The 22493-nt window shown below is 42.4% G+C and overlaps 1 protein-coding gene across 1 annotated transcript; it reads right to left on the reverse strand.

Moving 5' to 3' along the window:
* Window positions 1-1166: 1166 nt before the first annotated feature.
* On the reverse strand, window positions 1167-20388 carry LOC311362429 (gamma-aminobutyric acid receptor subunit rho-2-like). Its single transcript, XM_084482265.1, has 9 exons — window positions 20114-20388; window positions 18772-18878; window positions 11872-11939; window positions 10957-11180; window positions 7654-7736; window positions 5568-5708; window positions 5035-5187; window positions 4239-4447; window positions 1167-2643 (listed from the first exon to the last, which is right to left on the reverse strand). Exons 1-9 carry the CDS (start codon window positions 20236-20238, stop codon window positions 2305-2307), a joined length of 1449 nt encoding a protein of 482 aa, XP_084338391.1. The 5' UTR covers window positions 20239-20388; the 3' UTR covers window positions 1167-2304.
* Window positions 20389-22493: the final 2105 nt, after the last annotated feature.

Genomic DNA, 22493 nt, shown 5'->3' on the forward strand with positions numbered 1-22493 from the left:
AATTGAACTCAGAAAGATATACATTTTAATAAAAGAACAGCAAACTTGCAAAGTTATTTAATCATACCAAATAAAGTCTGTACCTTTAGGATCCAGATTGGTGAGTGCGCAAACTATTGAATTTTCTGCACCAAAGTATATTTTTTCCAGTTCCCCTAATATAAAATACAAAGATTTATTTAATTTGTGTATTACAATTATGAACAGAACTTTTTAAGAAAATGGCACAGTTAATATATATACACTAACTTTATTCCAATTAAACACATTTCAACATTCTTTGATGCCCAACATGTGAGTGCTTACAGTGATTGGGCCACATACTAACAATAGTTCATTCACAGACTGCACAGTATCATTAACTAGAATTATGTTTGCAAAAGCACTGTTTGCTCTTTATTTGCATCTTTTTTTGTTCTCCACAGTTAATAAATACAGGAACCACTTTTGCCTACTGTATCAAATGTGTATATTATAATACAGTTTGTCTGTAGAAATTATTAATTAAGCATCACCAATATAAAATAATTTGATTTGTGTGTATGTACACATAGTGCATTGTTTAAATACATTCTTTTACACTTCCCTAAATTAAGACCTCATTATCGTATTGATCAAATACATACAATTATAAAACATTGTAATGTGCTGGTCTTGCAGCTGTACTTGGCATTGGTTCATAACCATGTATTGAGATAACTCCCAAATACATGTGGCCGTTGTACTTTTACAGGAATGGTTTTATTCATTTATATATTACTTGTCAGTGTTTAGCACCTCATGAAGTTCCAGCTTTTTATTTTTACCAAACATAGTACTTCTTTAAAATCTCTCTCGAAGCATCATGTTACAGTCTGATTTTGCTTTGGTTTGAACCTTTTCACTCTTTAGTATCTACTATGCCTTACAGTACGAACATAAAGTTAAAAGTTTGACCACACTAAGGCGCTCTTAAAAAACATAACCAACCGCCTTCATAAAAACAGACATTAATGAAATCTTAAAATGATCCTATGAGTTGAACATAATTCACCTTCAATCATGGAGCATTCTTCAAGTTAATTAATTCATTCCTTTTTTTAAGGAGTTATAATCTGTGTTATTCGAGGTTACTGAAAATAAATGCTGAAAAGCTGAACTTTGTATTGCCTAATAAGTGGGTCAAGAGAGGGTTCCACTCGAGAAGACTACTTGTGGCTTAATGTCAATCAGGCAAGAGAGAGGCAATCAACCTTATTGGTCAGGGCTGTGGATTTGTCTCATACAATGAATGTTTTAAATAATAAATAATACAATGTAAACATTAATGTTGTTCAAAACCATGAAAATCAGATGGACAAAGTTAACAGATACTTTACATTGTTGAATAACATTAATTTAATAAATGTAATAAACATTCATCTGAGATATTTTTTGTGGCTCTAAAACTGCCCAGAATAAAGAATCAGTTATATTTTTCATGGTGAGTGGAGCGTTGACAAACTCTTATGCCAGCTTTGAATATGTCACTGAAGTCATTTATTCCCATTAATGCACCTCTGTGAACGTGGACATGTCTTGAGGAAGGGGTCGCCATTAAAAAAAGAGCATATCGGTACCTAAAAAATGCAAACAAAACACTAGAGGGGCCTTAAGTGCACACAAAACTATTTAACCACTACACTAGCTGATTTTAATGCCACGCTAATAATTGTTGTCAGAGATCTCATAGATTGTCCGAAGTCGTAGGACAATGTACTTTTCAGTATCAAACACTTTTTGTCTGCGTTGTACTTTGTACCAACTGACCAAAAAAACAACATTTGTTTAAAACAAAGAAGAAGAACATTCAAAATGCCGCATAAAGCAAAAAAAAAAAAAATCAAAACTCCAGTTCTCCATGCAAACATTTGCTGAATGCAACAACGCCAGTGCTTCAGTGTGCCATTCTCACTCTGCAGGCGTCCGGCTCTGTACATATCTCCAAAAAACGATACACGATAGGCCCTGTTCCAATTCTCCCCCTTCCCCTAGATTTGAGCCCTAACCCTAGATTTTGCACCTTCCAGCGAAGGGGTAGGGTGTCCCAATACTTAGGGGAGCAAGGGGGAGTGCCTATTACCCTTAAAATCAACCCTTGAATGCTAGCTAGCTCAGGAGCTGACTTGCAGCTAAGGGCACTCAAAGCAAGTGTTCTTGTTAAGGGGAGAGAAATGGGACTGGGCCCTAAAGTCCGTCATCTGGCGCTTAGACAGCGTTTCAGGGCGAAGTCTGTGTACAAACTTACACATGTCCTCGCTCCACTCCCCCCGCTGGCCAATCGGCTTAGCAGTACACAGACCAGTAGATGAGGTTGAAGAAGATGTAGGACCCGGGGAAGAACATCCGGGAGTACTTGTCGATGGCGTGAGTGTTCTGCATGATGTTGAGGGCGCGCAGGCTCCTCTTCTTCTTGGTGGCCGTGGACTCGCTGCTCACTGACAGGTGGACCACCATGTGCTCGGGCTTCTCCGACACCGACACCCCGCGCATCTCCTGCTCCTCATCGGGGCCCATGGGGTCCTCAGTGTAGCCCGCCAGGCTGTTGGTGTCGGCCTCACTGTAGGTGCCGTCCAACATGGTCATGGTGCGTGTGTGGGAAATCCCACAGGTGCATGCGAGGGACTGAGGGAAAAGGTCGGAGAAACGGCAATCAAAAAACACAGTTATGCTATTTTCGGAATTAAAAAATCCTTTAGACGCTAAAAGAGGTGTCATCATGATCCTTGGAGAATATGCACTTAAAGTTGCTATAAATAAGATTTGAGAGTTGTGAAGAGAGGGCAGGAGAGAGAAAGATTTTGATAATAAACAACTGAAATTAAATGCCTTCGCTCCCTATCTTCCTCCACCGCTAAGAACATTGTGTTCTTAGTGGTGAGAACACACAAGATTACCCTGTGTGTTCTCCACCGCTAAGAACATTGTGTTCTTAGCGGTGAAAACACACAAGATTACCCTGTGTGTGCGCATGTGATTAATAGGCAAGATGGATAGCTTGTACCAATCAGGCAAGATAGGTCCTGATTGGTCAGAAATGTGTACGGGAGCGACCTAAAATCTAAATTCTCATACAGAGCTTATCACTAACTAACTGAGTGGTCATGACATTTCGAACAAATTCCACTCCATGATAGCGATTGTTAGCCTGGCTATTGCCAGACCAAGCTCAATCGTAGATTGCACGTTGGTCTGGGGAAGCTGCTGTCATTTTCTTCAGCACAAGAGGCATGATCAACGGGCGGAGTTAAATTGACTGTGTACGCAATTGGCTGCTTGCCGTCGCTTCCCTGTCGTCATTGTGTTTAACCAGCCAATAGCGCGCCATGGGGAAAAGCCAGCTTGGTGATTGGCTCCCGCAAAAACGTATCGAAACTAGAAAGAAATGTACTGCTCTTCTCCAGACCCTTCTGCAGAGCAAACTCAAATTGCCGGCAGAATGTGCGGGGCTACCCAGTCTAAGCGATTGTATCTTACTGACAGCATCTTTAAAGATAGAAAATTGTATCTTCTTCACTACATAAATGTAGTGAAATGTATGAAATATCTTCACTTCACTGACAGCAAAGTATTTCATTTAATCAAGGATGATCATGGGAAGACACAGGCAAGCAAATTACCAAGCTTCTTCAACGAGGCAAAGAGTGTACATGATTGTTACAGGGGAACATTCACATTGTGGGCAGTAGCAACAACGACAAACAAAGGTTAGGGAAGTGTCCATCATGGATGATTAAGGATTGGCCACGGCTGAAGTCCGCCATGGTGAAACAGGCCAAGTTAATTTGCCATACGCTCTTGATGGAAGCGGACACGTCTACAAGTATAAAAGACATCTTAAGGATTCTACACACCAAACTTCTCAATTGGAGAGAGGAAAGGACCCATCTTTACATAATAATCTAGATAATTTATACAAATTACCTTTTTAAATTCATTACTAACAATGTAAACAAGGTTAAATATTGCCTAACATTCACCCATTCATGCACACATTCACACACCAGTGTGAATGTGAGTGAGTCAGCCATGCAGGGTGACAGCCAGCTGGTCAAGGACACCTCAACACTCAGCTACGAGGAGCCAGGGATCGAACTAGCAACCTTCCGGTTAACAGTCAACCAGCTCTACCTCCTGAGCCACATGCCACCAAGTTTTTTTCTTATCATCAGGATGAATTTTTCCACCATTTCTTCCCGCTTACTTGGAGCAATGTTTACCTGTGACCTCGCCCGTTCCCTCATCTTGCGCTCTCTCCGGTCCTGGACGGTGGACAGGTAGTTCACAGCGGCGTACTCCAACACGGACAGGAAGACGAACACAAAACTGACCCACAGGTAGATGTCCACCGCTTTGATGTAGGACACCCTGGGCATGGAGGCATTGACCCCCGTGATGATGGTGGACATGGTGAGCACCGTGGTGATGCCTGCAGAGCGAGGAACACACACACACGATGCCGGCGCTGTGTTAAAGTGCTGCGTCGTCCAACCGCTCGTGTCAAATATTAGCATCTTGTCGGATTAATGAGTTTCCCGTCAGCTGCTCTGCTGGAACGAGGAGTGTGGGTAAACAATCTAAATCTTATCAAGCCCCCTTACCCCAAAAAGACAAAGAAAACAGATGGCGGAAAAAAGGAAACGCAGTACATAACAAAGTGAAAATGGTTAATAGCATTACGACAGAATGACAAGGGAAGAGGAGAATAAATGAACCTACCCTGATGCATATAATAAATGCATGTTTCGTGTCTTAGTGTCAATGTGGGTGCCTGTGTGTGTGTGTGTGTGTGTGGCATCTGTGCATGCATTTGTGTGTGTGTTTGTGTGCGCACACCGTTGATGGATTGAGTGCTACATAATCTACAAGCCACACCAAAAGTATTCAGGGAGTTCTTTACAAATTAACAAAAACCATGCAACATCAATCAGCAAAAAACAATAAAATCATCATCCCATCCCCTCATCAGGCATGCAAAGTGCTAAACAAACACTGTTCTGGGCCGTGTCCACGCACCCAGGGAGACTCGCGCCGGCACGGCCCGGCGGTCGATCCAGAAGGACACCCAGGACAGCATGACCATCAGGGTGGCTGGGAAGTAGGTCTGCAGCAGGAAGAAGAAGATGTGGCGCCGCAGGGTGAAGTTGATGTACAGACGGTTGTACCAGCCTGCAACGAAAGGGGAGGGAAGAATCATACAGGGGGGGTAAACGAGGTTGTTTGAAAAGATCTGGCAGGGGAATATCATATTGGTGCCAGCAACATAGTCCATATTTGCGCATCATAATAAAACATGAATGGTTGAGCTATTAAACGGTTGGCAATGTATTTGCCAACATAAACACAGGCCTCTGTGCTTTCTGTGCACTTTTTTTTTACGACCCAACAAGAAGCATACAAACACATTTCTGTGTTTTAATTTGGTTTGCAGCAGTTTACTTTTTACTCCTGTACCTTTATGTCTTCTTTTCTCTCCATCTCAATCCAAACCGTGTGTGTGGGTGTGTGCACAGAGAATGTACAGGGGATGTGTTTCCTTGATTGTATACCTGTGCTGCTGTAGAAAGCCAGGCGGGACGTGGTGTGGAATTTCTGGATGAGGAACTGAGACAATGAGATTCGGTCATCTGTGCTGAGGGACTCGTCGCCACTCTTCCAGTACAGCATGAGGTCCTCGTCGGTGTAGGCATCTGATACACAACCACCAAGCAAACAACATGCAATTAAAGCTGCTGTCGTGAATAAGCTATCAGTTGACTTTTTTGGAAATGCCATAGCCATCCGCTAGCTATTAGTTAGTGAAATGCTTTGTGAGAACCTACCCTACCTCTATATGAGCCATTTCAGATTTTTTGACCACTGCCGGCTCATTTCTGAGCCATCAAGGCATCGCTTACCGGATTAGTTTAGTGAATCCATCTTGCCTGTCAATCCCAGGTGTGTGAAATGCAATGCTCAATAGCGGGCCAACAAGGGAAGAAGCAGTGAGGAAGATTTTGTTTCAAAATCTTCAAAGTCTTCCGCTCTCTACAGCAGCTTTAAAGATTCATTCAAGATGCCCTTTTTCTTGCATGTGGTGCTGATGTTCTAAGTTGTTAGTTTTTTCCAAGGTAGAAATGGCAGCATCAATTCCACAGAACCCTTCTGGGTATAGAGATAGCACAATCAGGTCCGGTTTGGGCAATATGATTTGCATGAGTTCAGCCTGCATATGGTTGTCTTATCATTATGGGGCCTTGAAGGGGACAGTGAAGATCTGGATATTTTACCTGTTCAGCCATCACAGCCTTATATATACTAGGGGTGTAAAAAGCTTCCAAGGGTCTGAGGATTTTTTTCCTTTTGTCTTGGTTTGACATTGTGTGTTTACATTATTGCAATCAGTTGATATAACTTTTTTAAATAAAAAAAATACGAAATCCTATACACACAATACTCTGCTTGCATGCCATTATTTGCCAAGTCTCCTTTCTTAATGCACAGTGGACTGGACTACATCCCAGCAACCCTATGTAATACCTAGAGAATCAAATCGAATCTTGACTCCAGAATTTAAATCGAATCGGATTGTGAGATACCCAAAATATACATATTTTAAAAATATAATAAATGATGAGACAAAACACCTTCCAAAAATCCAAGCAGTTAAAAGTGCCGGACAGGTTCAATTAATATCACTGCTGAGAAAATCGGGTGGAATGATTTCCAACTCCATGGAAGTGATTAACAGCAAAACAACCCCAATCAGCAGCACTCCGAGGCCTCTATATTTAGCAACACGAGGAAAAGGAGAGGCACGCTCTTTGAAAGGATTCCAATCTTTCAAATGCTTAAAAGGTGGCTGTGCTGAGACACTGAATGAATTGTTGTCTGTATCACAGGGAACAGTGATGCACTTAGCCGGGTCCCCGTCCAGGGCTCCAACGACCAGGTGAACCAATGGAAGGCTTCTCACTTGTTTCTTATTTTAAGCTCTAGAGCGACTTGCCTGTTTTTAAATCCCAATTAAGCTGGACTGCCCTGCAGATGCATTGGGAACATATCAGAGATGCATGACCGTACATACTCAATCTCTGTCTCTGTATCTGTGTGTCATGGTTTAGTGCATGCTGGTGATTAACAACGTAAGTGCACTGCTTCCTGTTCCACAGTTAATGTGATTGGTTAAATGCCCAAGCCACAAAAGATCTCAACTGTGCAAATGTTGGATTTGTTGCTGCGAGAGTGCTTACGCTGTGGAGGTTGAAACGCTTCATGTCATGTGTTATTCAATTGATTAATTTTAACTTAATAAGGCCAAGAGTTATCAGTTATTCCTTATTTATTTTTTATTGTTACCCCATTTCAGGGCCACATTTCTAGTATTACCGTGTAATCATGTTGTTATGTGCTACATTCTTGCATTTTATCTTCTTACATTAAATGAGAAATGTTATTTTCCCTTTTAAATTAGATTTTTCATTGATCATTTGACATGTGCGCCAAATGGCAGATTTCTGGTTGTTACAACAGCCTGGGTTTGATTGAGTAGATTCCTTCTGACAGGGAGATGCAATTCCTCAAAACAATGACCATAATAAGAGAGATTATTATTAATATTCCGATTCATATAACTTATGTTCTCCAAACACTCACAACTCTCCAGCTCCAGCGAGCATGTCTGAGAGTCCAGTGGGAAGCGGCTGAAGTCCATGTTGCAGGCTGCTGTCACCGTCACCCTGTTCAACACAGCAGCATGGAGAGCAATGAACACCCAATACAAGGCACACTGGGATATAGACATGCTGATAAAAGCCCCCAGGGGAAGCCCTGCTGTGTGGACACTATCGCCGGCACGCTCTCCTCACCAGTTACTGAAGACCGGCTTAAAGGGGTGCAATGAAAATAACAAACACAGTGGAGGGCTGTGGAAAATGATGAGCTGATCGTGGTGGGAATACTAGCCAAGCACACACGCACGCACACACGCACGCACACACAAACTCACAACACACAGCATATTTGATAATTGCATTTCATAAAGAGTATAATAATGTTTATAAGGAATATGATAATGTAAACATCCCCGTTCTACGTGCTCTTTAAATGTCAGGCTCCTTCTAATGAGTTCAAAGATGTGCCCCCCATATCGACATAGTATCTTGTTAATCATCTCTGGGTGTTTTTGTTATTTAGTTACCCTGGGTGCTCTTCACGTCCCTCTCTTGATAAAGAGTGCTTAATAGCTTCCTGTTCAGAGCTGGGTAACATTTTGAAAGGCTGGTGGCTTGGCCCTGCTTATGGTGACTATACCAGTAACGAAAATCTTGAACAATAATTATAGTATCGTCATTGTGTTGTTGATCTTGGTACTTCCACAGTGAATAGAAAGTTTGTATTCACTGTGTTTCTCAAGTTTTCTCAAGTTTCTCAAGGATCAGGGATGTTTTTTTTTATCCGGTCGAATGAATGATCCCAGCAACGCTTGTACAACTAGAACTTGATTCATCCGGATTTATGAAGGTCAAGCAGATGAGCAGTTTCTTAAAGTGTATCTGTGCAACATGTTTTCAATGACTGAACATCAACCACAAATAAATGCTTGTCAAATAGTGTTCATTATGTCGGCTACCCATTGTGTACTTTCCTAGTACTTTCTAACGTGTTGTAGTGAATTCAGTTCAAACGTGAGCGCTTTGACTCATCCAAGACATTTTCTTAAAGGTTGATGTTTCTGAACAGAACATAACAGAACTCTGTTTTGGTTTTGGTTCACAAAATATGTCTGTACATCCTGTTCTTCTTTGCGATAAACACCTTTTACATCATAAATCACACTATTTTTACATGACTATTATGACATGACATTGGATTCTGACCAATTGCAGCTGTGTAGGATAAAAACCAGGACAATAGCAATGGCCATGAAAAAAAAAGAGAAAGTGGGCTCAAAATCTGCCTATAAAATTGTGAGGTGGGTCAACATTTTTCGACAGATTTTTCGACTTTTTAACTTTTTAACGATCAAAAGGATTTCAAAAACGGCATATACCATAGGTATTTCTTCTCATCAGAGGTATATGCAACAAAATCGTATGAACAAGATAGATAATATGGCAATCAGCCAAATGTTAATAATATAAAATGCTTGGCATATACAGCTGCATTAGGCACCTGTGAATGACTATTACCAAGACCACACTCAGAAATGACTTAAATTGTATTTGCATACACCTATGACCCATAGCTAGGGAGAGGCTCAGTCAGAGCAAATAGAGAGAGTGATACATTATAAAGAGATTATTAATGGAGCTGCCACATCCATTCATAAAGGGCAATGGTCATGGCATAACAAAAATGAATAATCAATTTACAAATAATTATCCATACATGAGTATGAGCAGTGAGTATTTACCTTTTTCACTTCAATGGTATTTAGGATCAACATGCTCATTGAGGGGGCTGCATTTTGCCTCACATCCAAATGTAATGTGGTTGGCTTCTACCTTCCTTAATATCAAATGCTTCACAACAAAAAGAGGCAGTCCGATGATACATTTCTACATAGACCTTTGTTATTCTGCATGTATGCATGTATCAATAATACGCTTCACTTTGAATTCAAAATTGATTTAATTAATCTGGCAGATCAAAAGACATTGAACCTTTTAACATTGAATGTTGATGTGACAATTTCATTCATATTATTCAAATTATCAATCAAAATCAGCGGCCTCAGCCATGAATCAATCTAGCAACAACTGATCATGTTATTAACATTCAACAGAAATTGCCTGATATAAATACATCAAGCAACAAGTGATCATGTTGTTTTCATTCAACAGTAATCCAAGCGCATCTTTCAAAAACCCACTCCTCAAAGAATCTCACAGAAGTGCACAATTCTGCTCGCTGCAGTCTGTTGACTCTAAAGTCAACAAAAACACCTCAGTGTCTGAGTGTGATTCTGATTCGTCAGCCCAGACCCATATCAACTGATCGTCGAGATATATATATATAAAATCTTTTTTAATCTATGCAGTAAAATTATGCCAGTAATTACATTGCTCACCTAATCATTGGGCACTACATATTCAGAGACAGATGGCATGCGGTCCTTTGTTTTACCAAGAATCTTTGTTACTGTGATATCCTTGTGGAATATAAACATACATATAGGCTTTTGTCCAACATAACTGAACAGATAATTGTCTTCGTCTTTTATTTCTTTGTCTACCTTTAGCTTTTTCAATGTGAACAATTTTAACTCGAAAAAACCTTTGCTCTCAAAACTTCCGTTCACAAGGACAGACGTTGGTGGAAAGATCTTGCAGGGTCATGGGGATATTTTACAATATATTTGTAATTCCATTTTTAAAAATGCGTTAGGAGCCAAACAATAAGAATTAATTGCACACCTCTCGCTGGCTAGGGTTTTTCTTCTGTTTTGTATTTGTATATTCCCCTTGACCTTCCCCTCCACACTCTCCCCCCCCCCTTTGCTCTTCAATCCATCCTTGCCACCTTTTCACTGTCACTGTATCTGTTTTTTCTTTTGTCTGTACCTGCTCTACTCATCTCACACTCCACCATTGCTTCTGTTCTCTGTTGCGCTGTCTTCCCTTGTCCCCCTGACTGTCATCACCCTTTTCGTGTTTTTTATGTCTTCCACAATGTAAGCGTCTTTGGGTCACTGAAAAGCGCTATATCAATTTCATGAATTATTATTATTATTATTTGCACGTCACAGTTCACAATAACAACGCCAAGAATTATTCTTTCTTCAATTGTTTTTTTTCCCTTAATGATAGATTTGACGCGCAATCAAAAAACAGAGATATGTTCTGTTCAGAATCATAAACATTTAAGAAAATTTTGTGGATGAGTCATAGTGCTCATGTTTTCACTGAATGCACTTCAACACCTCACGGTGGTGACCACTAAGACGGGGCCTCGTACCTCAGGCTGTAGAGGACGTGTCCGTCTGGGAAGACCCGCAGCATGATGTTGTCCGTGGTGGTGTCGTGGATAAACGAGCGCTTGGAGTGGACGAAGAACACGTCTGGCACCCAGATCTTCTTGACCAGCCGCCCGTCGAACGTCATGCTCTTGTTGGTGCTGCTGGTGAATGACAGGCGCTCGTCCTTCCAGTAGTGGCGCAGGTAGAGCGTCATGGTGAAGTCCTGGGCAGACAGCCACATTCAACACCTTGTTTAATAGTTTGTCCTGTTTAAGAAATAATTGTTTAAACTGCTCAAGGCCTGTGATTCAATGTGTCCCTGATTGTGTTTTTCTCAGTTCTGAATAATTGTTTCTTAAATACATATATGAATAATACATAAACAATTAAAATATAACTAAATTAGAACTCTGCACAACATAGTGAAACCTCTGTCGTGATTTACTTAAATAATACACGTCAGATCCAAGTATTTTTTGGAAAAGAAAAAAAAGAAAAAAATTGGAAAAGAAAAAAATTGCTTATACCCATTTTTCACATTTTACAAAAATCTATATTTATTGTTTAAGACTATGCCTGCCTTCTAATTAAATGATTCATAAAAGGTTGGTTGTTCACACATTGCTAATAGACATCTGATGGTACTATCAAAGCACATGCTGATTGGCTGTTGTTGATGATTGGCTGCTGATTCTGATTGGCTGAGTGGTTCTTGTCAGGAGCCTGTACCTTGACTGTGTTAATATACTTCTTGCCTGTTAATATACTTCTTGCCTCCTTGCCTAAATAAAAAGGAATGGCTTATGTGCAGGTCTCTTGTTGATGACATCATAAACTTGAATGATTGGCATAGGCCATAGTTTCAGAGCACAAACCTAATTCTAGCACCTCTGCTTAGAAGCAGTATTCCTTACCATGTCCACTTCAGAGATACTGTCTAAACTCTCCACCTGTACATCCACTCCTACAGGGATTGCTGGCCCTAGACAGGGAAAACAGAAATAGAAAGTAATGGTTTCAGCAATGAAGCACAGTCAAATTGGCAAACATTGTGAGTAATGTTGTCAAATGTTAGTTTTAAACTTTTAAATGCAATCTCACCATGAAAAACAATATTTTGTAATTCATCATATGGTTCTATACAAATCCCTGCACTGTGTGTGCTTGTATACATACAGATAATATTGTACCAATCTACTGTACTCACACACTCAAAAGTGTCCTTGCCCTGAAAAAAAAAGCACCAGGGAGCTATTTTAAAACTACTCTATATTCCATTTACTCTCGACGATGGCTGCTGATAGAATGTCGCCCCTTGTCCACCACACCAAGCATGCAATCTGACACATGCCTTGACAGCCTGATCTGTGCACATACCCAGAGTTAGCACAGAGTGTCGCGCTATAGTGCGCCCACATGTACACACAGCCAAGGAAAAAGGTTTAGAAGTGATATGTGCTCATAGATATCCAGCAGTACTGTAATCCTCAAAAGATTAGCAGAGGCGCTAAAGGGCTGATTATAGCGGCCAATTCTTTATGCCGTGAGGGGAATGGTGAGCGGTTCTTTCCACAATGGCACTAAGTGAGGAGGTGCGGCCCCTATCGCATGCATTACATCTTAAATATAGTCCCTTTCTCTCTGCTTCTCCTTCAAACGGAGGAATGTACAATTAGCGTTTGAGGAAAAGGCTATGGGTCTCTTTAGGTTGTTATTAGCAATAGATAGATCACAGCGGAGTTTGATATGAAAGCAGTTCTCGTTACACTGAAATAGGCCAACATGCAAGGCATTCTACTTCACGTTCCTTGCTAAAGTAGGTTGGTTGTGAATGAGTTGTGAGCTTTTGGCAGAGAAATGCCTACACCTCTTCCACTACAGTCCTGTGTTTGGCAGTCAGTGTGTCTTTCAGGAGTAGCAATTAACAGAGTTCATTATCCTATTTGGCTTAATGACGGGTCTGTGTAGGTGTACCTGTTACCATATTAGGTCCATGTCGCCCACAAAAAATTTAAATTAAACGGAGACTGGGGAATATGCCTTAAATGTTGATTATGTGAAATGTGTGGAAAGTTTGTAATGTTGCACACAGCGTTTTTAATCAATAGTGACACTCATCAGTGTTTATTCCTCATTGGTACATTGCACACCACCCCGGCTATGACCTTGGTTTGTCCATGATCCAATAATTCCAAACTGACCTTAAATAACTCTAGGCTAACCACAACGTATTACAGACAAATGAGGCACATCACTCGACCTAGTTCCTTTATTGTTTAGTCTCAGAACCATGCGCTGTGTAAGTCTAAGTTAAGATATTACATCATAGGCGATAAAAAATGAAAGGGATATGCTGAAGACTTGATGCATAGGGCTCTCCCCCTGGTAGTGGATTGACATGTTCTGTGTGTTTTTTATCACTCACAAAATCTTGCTTATACTTTGAAGGAATGATGATCGATTGATGAAGATTGCTCTAAAAGATTGACATAAGTAAAGAAGAGAAATGTGAAGGTAAAAGCCATAAAATAGTGTCCATACTGAACTACTCAACATACAGACATAACATATAGTGTGTCACTCTGTCTTTATAATATAAACACACTTTAACTCCCATACATGACTATTTAAAGCATGCAACAGGCTACGAAACAATTCGCTTATTGTCTTTTCCAATCATATTCCTACTATGCTATCTCTTGTGCTGATAACCTGCTTTACTTCACAGACATTGAGATAATGACGCCAGTGAGGAAAGGGAGAAAGGCAAACTTGTGGCACATGTAAGCTGCTTTTGGAAGTTGACAGTATTTTTAAACAATAGGGTTAATCAAGAATTTATGAGACCTTGACTTGAAAGCGCTCGGCTATTTCAGACTGAAGATTTTTGTTCCTGGTGTCATTTCTTTTTCATGGCTCAAGGCTTAATATCCACAATACTGTCTTTGACAATGGATGTAAGTCAGAAAGGGATTCTTATTTACTGTATCTTTAAACTGCGGTAATATGTTGAGTTTACAAATAAGCTGCTACCAAAATCAAATCCACAAATAAATCTGTGCTTGGTACATCATCCATTCACTCACACGTACATTCAGCAGGATTTATAAATATTTCATGTCAGCTGTCATGGATTTGAACAGAGCCTTTTGGGAGACGTACACTAGGCTACATTACACGCTTTGACCCAGGAATCGAGGAAACTGATATATCAATCACTTTCTCACACCATGAGATTATCCCTTATTGACTATCTCCACGAATATTCTGTATTTGTATTGTAACATGTATTTTTAATGTTCTTTAAAGTATGGCAAAAACATAAAAGAATGTCAAATATGGCTCTTCTTTTTGTCCAAAAATATTCTAAATCCAAATATAACCAGCATCATTTCTTAATGGCAATTTCACTTTAAACATTTTGATTTTAGATTTCGGAAATTCAAGCTCAGTATTCAAAAGTGTTGAATTATTTGCTCTCTGTAGGTTTGATCATAATTCGTTCAGTAATTTAGCTAGTGACTGTGGCATATTTACATGATTACTGGAGCCTTGTGTTACTCCTCACAGATTGTGCCCGGGGGAAACTCCTTACCCCACCTGCAAGCAGACTTCCTCTGTCGAATGATAAGTTATGTTCATTCCAACCACATTTGGTTAAGATGCTGTAATTCTCAATTATGTCTCATTTAAACAATATAGTCATTAATTTCAATAACAGTGGCTGGTGTGATGATCGTGCATCAGCAAATTAAACCTTATCGACCATAGAATTACATTTGGAAACCTCAGACTATCGCTACTAGTAGGCTACTATCTCTTTGGAACAACAATGCAACAATGCAATAAATTTCTTTAACACCATCCATCAAAATGATCCAACCATATTAAATGTGGCATCGATGTGTTGTGACACTGCGAATAAATGTATTTATTTTCAAAAGGAAGCGTCATGGAAGCAATTTCCTCCATCGGTTGTGGTGATGTGGTGGTGTGAATAAAGAGCAGACGGAGCTGTCATGTCATGAAACTGAAAAAGCTTGAACTGCTACAACCAGATCTGTGGCTGTGGGGGGAGGGAAATGTTGGATGGAGTCCAACGGGATGGGTTCTCTGGATGTGATTTTGTGGAAAATAATGATCCCCTCATTGGCCTCCACCTACTATTCCGGCGGGGCAGCCCTCAGTTCTCCGGTTTGGGAGCAAAGTGTCATTTATATGGTAACAGCTGTCTTGTCGCTTAAGAGATTGGTGCCCATGCTCTTATCTAACCCATAAGCAGGAGGAAACCTCTGCCAGTGTAATCTCCTCATCATTACTCGAGCTGGGTGGAAACGGGAGGGGGGAGGGGCGGCGTGCAACAAGGCAAGCTGGGCTCTGTTCTAATGCTAACAACGAAGAGCTCAATGATCTAAGAACACTAGGGCTAGCCACTGCCGCTGCCACCGCTGATGCCACCGCTGATGCCACTGCTGAGGCCACTGCTGCTATTTCAGTCTCCGCAAATTAAGCCCGCATCTCCAGGAGACATCTGGCACGCTTCTCCCCCATACATCAGCGAGTGCTGCTTAACACCTCGGCCATGAACGCCAAATAAAACAAGCGGCGGCTCTGATTACTCTGTTCTAATGTTCCCCTTGAGCCACGCTGCTTCTCCCTCACAGCACCACACACTCACATGGGTTAACATGTCCAGTTAGCTCATCGGACCGAGGCCAGCAACGAGCAAACACTGTTCATTTTGAGTTGGCAGATGCTTTTCATCAGTCGACGTCCTCTGCATCATCTCATCACCATCATCTCTTTCCAGTAGATAATGACATTGCATTATGAGCCCACAGTGGAGAGTAAAACGGTATTCATTTGGATAGAAATGTTATGGGCCCATCAATGAGCAGAAAATCAATGGATTATTCCACTCTTGCCTCTGAAGTGGCGTGGCTTGATACAATCTCCTAATTGAATCTCTACAGGGACAACATCAAACTAATGGCAACAACAATCACCGTCTCAAGGTTATAATAATGCCATGTTATTGGCCTCTGGGGGTGGGGGGGTCCTACCGTCTGTGGGCATTGTTAGAAAGTGTATCAACACACATGCACACATAGAGCTTGTGCACACATGTTCTCCCGCTCCAGTATATGCTCCCGCTATGCTAAGACACTGTAGGCTATTTTCTCATTCATCATTTGTCAGAAGGGAGGGGGGGGGTTACTCTGGATCAATCTGAGATGTGTTTCTCGCGTGCCTCAAGACACTCTCCTCCTCTTTATATGCATGCTTCTTATCCCTGCGTTCACCTCCACCTAAAATAATTCTAGCACCCTAAACATTTTCTTTTATCAGTGCCAACGCATTCAGCGCAAGGCCAAAGCCTCATCAGAAGACTCATTGAAGAAGGCAAGGCAAGGGTTTTTGTACGTGTGTGCCTGTGTTCTATGTGTGTGTTGTCCATTACAATCACACAGCGAGTAGCATCAAGGCTAAAGGACGTCGCTTTTACTATGTTTGCAACAACCCACAACATCCCCTGACCCTGTGAACTGAACCAAATCTGCTCACTGATAACGCAATACCGCATTATGATTTATTATTTTCAGTTCAAACCCATGCCCGGGCATACAGTGTGCATCCAATCACAACCCCACAACTGACGCCCTGTCGCTCTGTAGGCAACATCAAATGATCTGGCCAGAGGGGGGGATCCCTGCCATCACCCACGCCCATCGCACACAGGGATTAGCAACAAGCTTTAAAGTGTTATTTTATACTCCAGATTAAGCGGAACAGCCAAACCGTCCGTGTATCTACTGCCATTGCCTTCTGGCGGTCCCGTGGATAAATAAATGAATAAATACAAAAATACACGTTTGAAATGTGTGTCTAACAACTGTGCGGCACCAACCTAATCAATGCATGTCATTCATGGTAAAGATCAATACTCTAAAGCGTTTCTACATCCATTGCCTCTGGCGGTCCTATGTATAAATTAATGAATAAATAGAAAATAAACATTTTAAATGTGTCTTAACAACTGCGCGGCACCAACCTAATCAATGCCAGTCATTGATTAGGAACACATAGCAATGTGTGTTTGATTCCTTTGGCGTCACGGTCTGAATGGGGAACATGAAACAGGCTTTAGGTTACAGTTTAGTTGTGCCCTGTTTGCTGCAAACACAAACAAAAATGTTCCCCACCGCTCCCACAACAACATATTTTTGTATCAAACAATCCAAACTTCAGAGGGGAGGAAACATCAAACAAGGAGAATTGTGACTTTTTCTCTATTGAACCAAATGCCATTGGAGCGTGTTTGCAGGGATTATCACAAACATGAAATCTAGACCATTTACGATGCTGTTGTTCTCCATCTCACAGGGTAAAATATTTGGGTTTGGGGGCCTGGGCAAGGACTCGTACTTGAAAGGCTGCCGACAAAAACGTCAGAATCCCAGAGCAGAAATTTGAGTGAGCAACCCCAGGAGAGCATTTGTTGCTCCAATAGGCTTCAAACGTTCCAATTGCACAACAGCAGCGCAGGAGTGCACAGTTTACGATGACGCAAGTCCTGTGGTTCGAACCTCATCTTGGCAGGCCGCATGTAACCCGCATTGACAAAGCTGTCCACAATGGGTGGATGGTAAGAGAGGGGAGCTTGCTGCTTCTCCCAGGCTCTTGCCTTGTTGAGTTAGAAGGCAGATCAGGTGACGGGTGCAACCTGCAATCGAAGCCCACCAAAGTAATTCCAGGTTATGGATCATGATGCTATCTGCTTCAGATTTCGATTCAATTCAAATTACACTTTTTAAGAGAATACCTCTGTGAGTCTAATTTTCCCTTACTAGAGATCGCCCCTGTTTTTGACAAAGGTGGTGTGCGTAGGTGTACATGGTGTGTTTTTTTAGCCGCTGTGGTCGGCCCCTATTTAGCACTATTTGTTCCAATTGGAAGCCATTCTCTTCCTCTGATTAGATTTTTCTTCAATCAGACCCAGCTATGAATCACATTCGTCTTCATATTGTTCAATACATTTTCTTTCAAATGGAACTGGCATTGAAAGGTACTTGATAAGGTAGGAGGACGGCTCCTACAGGATAGATTGAAAAAAACATGCAACGGAATATGAACACTGTTAATAAACCGAGGACTCTCTATAATAATGGATAACAAGACAAGGTCAAAAATAAACACACAATGTTTGTTGAACACAGCCAAATTACACGGTGCAAGCTGCACTTTCACTGTTGTGACATGACGTGTGAAAATAAATGGTGTGCTACTGCGGTGTTGGTCAAAGGATGGTGGAACTTGGTGGACTGACACTGGCATATCCATTTCAACCACATCAAAGAGTCCGACACGTGCTGAAGGCTGCTAAAAGATATGCTGACAAGCAAGCAGGTTGTTTGGGAATCCAGGAGAGTTGGGGTTGGAAAAAGGCTGTTCTTTACCTCCAGCTGTGACGGTTCTGAACCCCAGCCTGGGAGTGCATTTGTGCATTCTCTCAATCTCCTTTTTCCCCGCCTTCCTTTTCCCGCTCGAGGTTTGGTGTGATTTTTTAAGCACCTGCAACATTTTCCTCGGCCATGGAAGAGTGTGTTATTTTTTTATTAGATTGAGGAGGCACATCATCCAATAAATAATGCTTCTTGTGAATACAATAACCGTCAGCCAGGTCGTAATAACAGTGGTAAGAGTCCGAACAACTGCAGTCAAACGTGTTTTTTTTAGCGCCACAGCGAACCAGCATGCATGTGTTCAAAGGGAAGGCAGTCGGTAATCATGTGGCGGTGCCCGTTATTACGCACCTCCGAACGCAGGCCTCATGGTGAAGTCATGATCATCCACTTTGAGGAGGTTCTCTGTCTTGGGCTTGCGAGACTTGGTCACATCCGGGGGCTTCTTGGTCAAAGCACTACGGAAAGAAAAAAAATAAGTAAAGGGGGGCAGAATATGATATCAGAATCATGTCCCCCCCCCCTGCTGAAAGCCTGCAGACACACAGTCTGCTGGAGGAGAAACATCACGGCCATGCAACACCTCTGACCCAAAAGAGTGGCGCGTGTAACTGCAGAGAGTGTCACATGAAGCTTGTCATGTTCTTCGCCATTTGCAAATTCTTTTGTGAGGGGGTCTCATGGTGCTGGATGTCTTACAGGGATCGTGTTCAATTGAGGGTAATAGCGTGCAACAAAAGGCTGGAACAAGCATCCCCGTGGAGCCCCGAATGGAGTTGAGATGCTATCCCCTCGTATTTATTAGTTTTCCATCTGATACCTGGGCTGCATATCCTATTCCGGCCATACAATACACAACTGCCTCCATTGCCTCATCCCGAGATACACACCACAGGAGCAGAGATAAAACCTAATATCCTGATATGAGAGAGAGAGAGAGAGAGAGAGAGGGGGGGGGGGGGGGGGGGAGAGAGAGGGAGGGAGAGGGAGAGAGAGAGAAGGAGGGAGAGAGAGAGGATGGATATTGGGGGGAGAGAGAGAGGAAGAGCGAGAGAGAGAGGACAGGAGATGTAACATAATTGCATGTGATAGTGATGACGCAGAAGGGACTAATCATATCAGAGTAAAAGGTAAAAGCCCCAAGATGCATCAGTCCACCATTAAAACTAGTCACTCGTGACAGATTTGGGCTAAAATTCATCAATAAATAAAATAGACACTTCACTACACAGAACATCATTCTGTAATCGTTGTTATTTTACGAACGGTTGTTTGGATATCGATTTTTGGACAGCACTGTTATTCTGTAAGACACTATGCTTTACATGCTTTGGCAGATCAGAGAGGTCCTATCCACGGAGGACAGATGGGCTAAACGTTCCCACGGCGCCTGGCTCTGGAGCACGAAGGTCTTTACGCGTAATTAACCAGTAGGAAAACCCAATGTCCTCCCCCCCGCCCCAGTGCAGTGGCCCAATGGCCGTGTCATCTACTGTCACCTTATTGGATCAATTGTGGGAGTTTGATCATTAAAAAAAACGATAATTAAACAGCGCGTCATGACAATCAGTAAAAGTCACAGACTAGGTCGATCCATGTGCTGCTGTCCTTGTGCTGGTTGTTCTACTTTATTTTATTTTTTGAAGAAAACGATGCAAATTCGGAAGTAGTCCTATTTTGTTTTTCTACTTACGTGCCGTGCTTCTGCGTCTCCACGGTCCCGGTCCATCTCCGCACGCGGTGCCGGTGCCGGCTGCACTCTCCGGTAACGAGTAGACATAGAAGCACAACAAGTGATTTCACCCAATAAGGCATCATGCGCTGCACGGAATTCCACAGGTGAGTCCGAAAGCTCCGTTCAATCCACAGCCTTCCACAGACCGGCGCATTGTCGTCTCAGTGACGAGCTGCGAGCGCGAGAATGGTGCTGATGAGAGTCATTGTGCCAAGAAGATGGAGAGTTATAAATGAGCCTGATAAGAGTTCACTGCACTTCACGATGGCTACGCTATACCGCGCTACCGCGTCCACACGACCTGCTCTGGTGGAGCGAAAGGGTGGGAAAGTGGTGGTCGTGCGTCCTTGCGCTTACCCGTGCGCGCCCGTCCGTCAGCAGTGCGCGCTCGAAGGGCGCCTCCTACCTGGCAGGCAGTGCGTGCGTATGTCTGTGCACGTGCCCGCGCGTACGGTCCGAACATCTGCCCAGCGAGGCATGCAAAACGGGATTATATTGGCAGTAAAAAAGTACATTGTGATAGGCATGACATGCATTTCATAGGGGGGGGATCATGTGTGCATGCTGGAAGTATAGCTTATATTTTAATGGTTAAAACAATTATAGGCCAATGCTATTTTATTGATATGTTATCAAGGTTATGGTGGGGGGGGGGGTTAAGATTGCAGCAATGATGCAGCAATGGTTTTCCTGCAGTAGGGCTAGTTGAGGAGTGAAGCTCTCAAGTAGCCTCTCAGCAAGACCACTAGTTAGGAGACGGAGTGAGCATGGCAGATGCGCATCCCTTTGAAGATTTACTGGCTGCCCCTACACATGTGTCGTATTTCCCCGGAACTGTGTAGCCTTTGAGCAAAGCACGGCTCATCAGGGATTTAACAGTGTTCCGCTCTGGCTCAGCGTGAGCTGGCTCCTTGGCAATGTGTCAGAGAGCATAGCATATGTAAAAAAAACGAGACAAACCCAACTTTCTCTAGGACTTTCTCTCAATGTTTTAGCAGAGGAAGATTTTGGTTAATTTCAACATGTCCTCTCTGTCCATAGGGTATTTTTTAAGTCAAATTAATATTATGCATTGCATTTTGGATTTGTAACCTACAAAGGCAAACAGTTCAGAATAAATGTTTTATTTCATAAAAAAGGGAACAATCTGGTCACATCCCCTAGATGTATACTCCAGGTCATTGTCATAATATATGATGAGTGATAGTTCTGGCAATGCCTTGTTACACACAGAGGAGACAACAGGCTGAGGTCATGTTGTGTTCATTGTGATTCCGGTGTTGTATGCCAGAACCATCACCACCACCACCTCAAGTATATCTGGCCGACTCCCCTCCCTCCCTCCCTCCCTCCCTCCCTCCCCCCTACCTCCCCTTGGATGGAGGGCTCTCCATGCCAGTGGGGGACCAACCTACTCCTCTCACCTCTGTGCCATCCGCATTCACTCAACGGCAAATTGGCTTCACAAACAGCCTCATTTCCTGCCAGGCGGCCGGCTAATACATCATGCATGGTAGGAGATGGGAGTGTGTTTGTGTGTGTCCATGGTAGTGGTAGTAGACTGCTGTGGGGAAACACATCTTCACCTTAACTGCTCCTTTACCACTTCTCCTTTCTCCAATCACATCTCAAGGTTGCAGAATATATAGGCAGTTTCCCCCTTCCCCACAGACAGCACCTTGCATTGTTCTAATTGTCTTGTATTATCTGTTCTGTTATTCTTAAGCACTTTGTAACTTTGTTTGGAAAAGGGCTATATAAATAAAGTTATTGTTATGTTCCCTAGGGTTTAGTGCATAGCACGATGATATTGTTTTAGGCCAATTACGCGATTTCCGAGCACAACCAAACCGCTTGTCATCTGCGAGAATGTCTAAATGTCAGACGACGAGGGGCCGTGGAGAGGGTGGTTAGAGGCGGCCCTTAAAGCCTTCCAGGTTTGGATTCTCTCGACCTAAAGGTTTGGGACAAACCTCTTTGAACAAATTGTGTGAGCACAGTGACACTCGAATGCCTCCGAGAGGCTTCTGGTTCTGCCGACGCCCCTTACAAGAGGACAAAATTACATCAGGAACTAGCAGCAGTGATACGGCAAGAGTCAAGAGGCATTCCGCTCGGTGACTGTAGATAACGCTGCTTGGAAATCGAAAAAATCAACAGAGAGGTTCCGGACCGATACGCATGTCGGATTGGTCCGGCGATGTCAGGCTAACCATCGGGAACAGTGTGGTTAACCTGACGTCTGAATCCTAGCCTTTTGAAACTAATGTAACTTTTCCTTCACCCTTTGGCATAATTGCTTGTGAACTGTATTGCCAGACAAAACACTTGCAGTACA

This window comes from Micromesistius poutassou (genome assembly GCF_964030765.1).
Source record: "Micromesistius poutassou genome assembly, chromosome: 17".
Lineage (NCBI taxonomy): Eukaryota > Metazoa > Chordata > Actinopteri > Gadiformes > Gadidae > Micromesistius > Micromesistius poutassou.

Coding starts and splice junctions, on each gene's coding strand:
- LOC311362429 (XM_084482265.1), bottom strand. CDS start 20,238: ATGATGCCTTATTGGGTGAAATCACTTGTTGTGCTTCTATGTCTACTC. Junction 5,709..7,653: donor CTCGCTGGAGCTGGAGAGTT/GTGAGTGTTTGG, acceptor GTTGTGTATCAG/ATGCCTACACCGACGAGGAC. Junction 4,448..5,034: donor GCCGGCGCGAGTCTCCCTGG/GTGCGTGGACAC, acceptor CTCGCTCTGCAG/GCATCACCACGGTGCTCACC.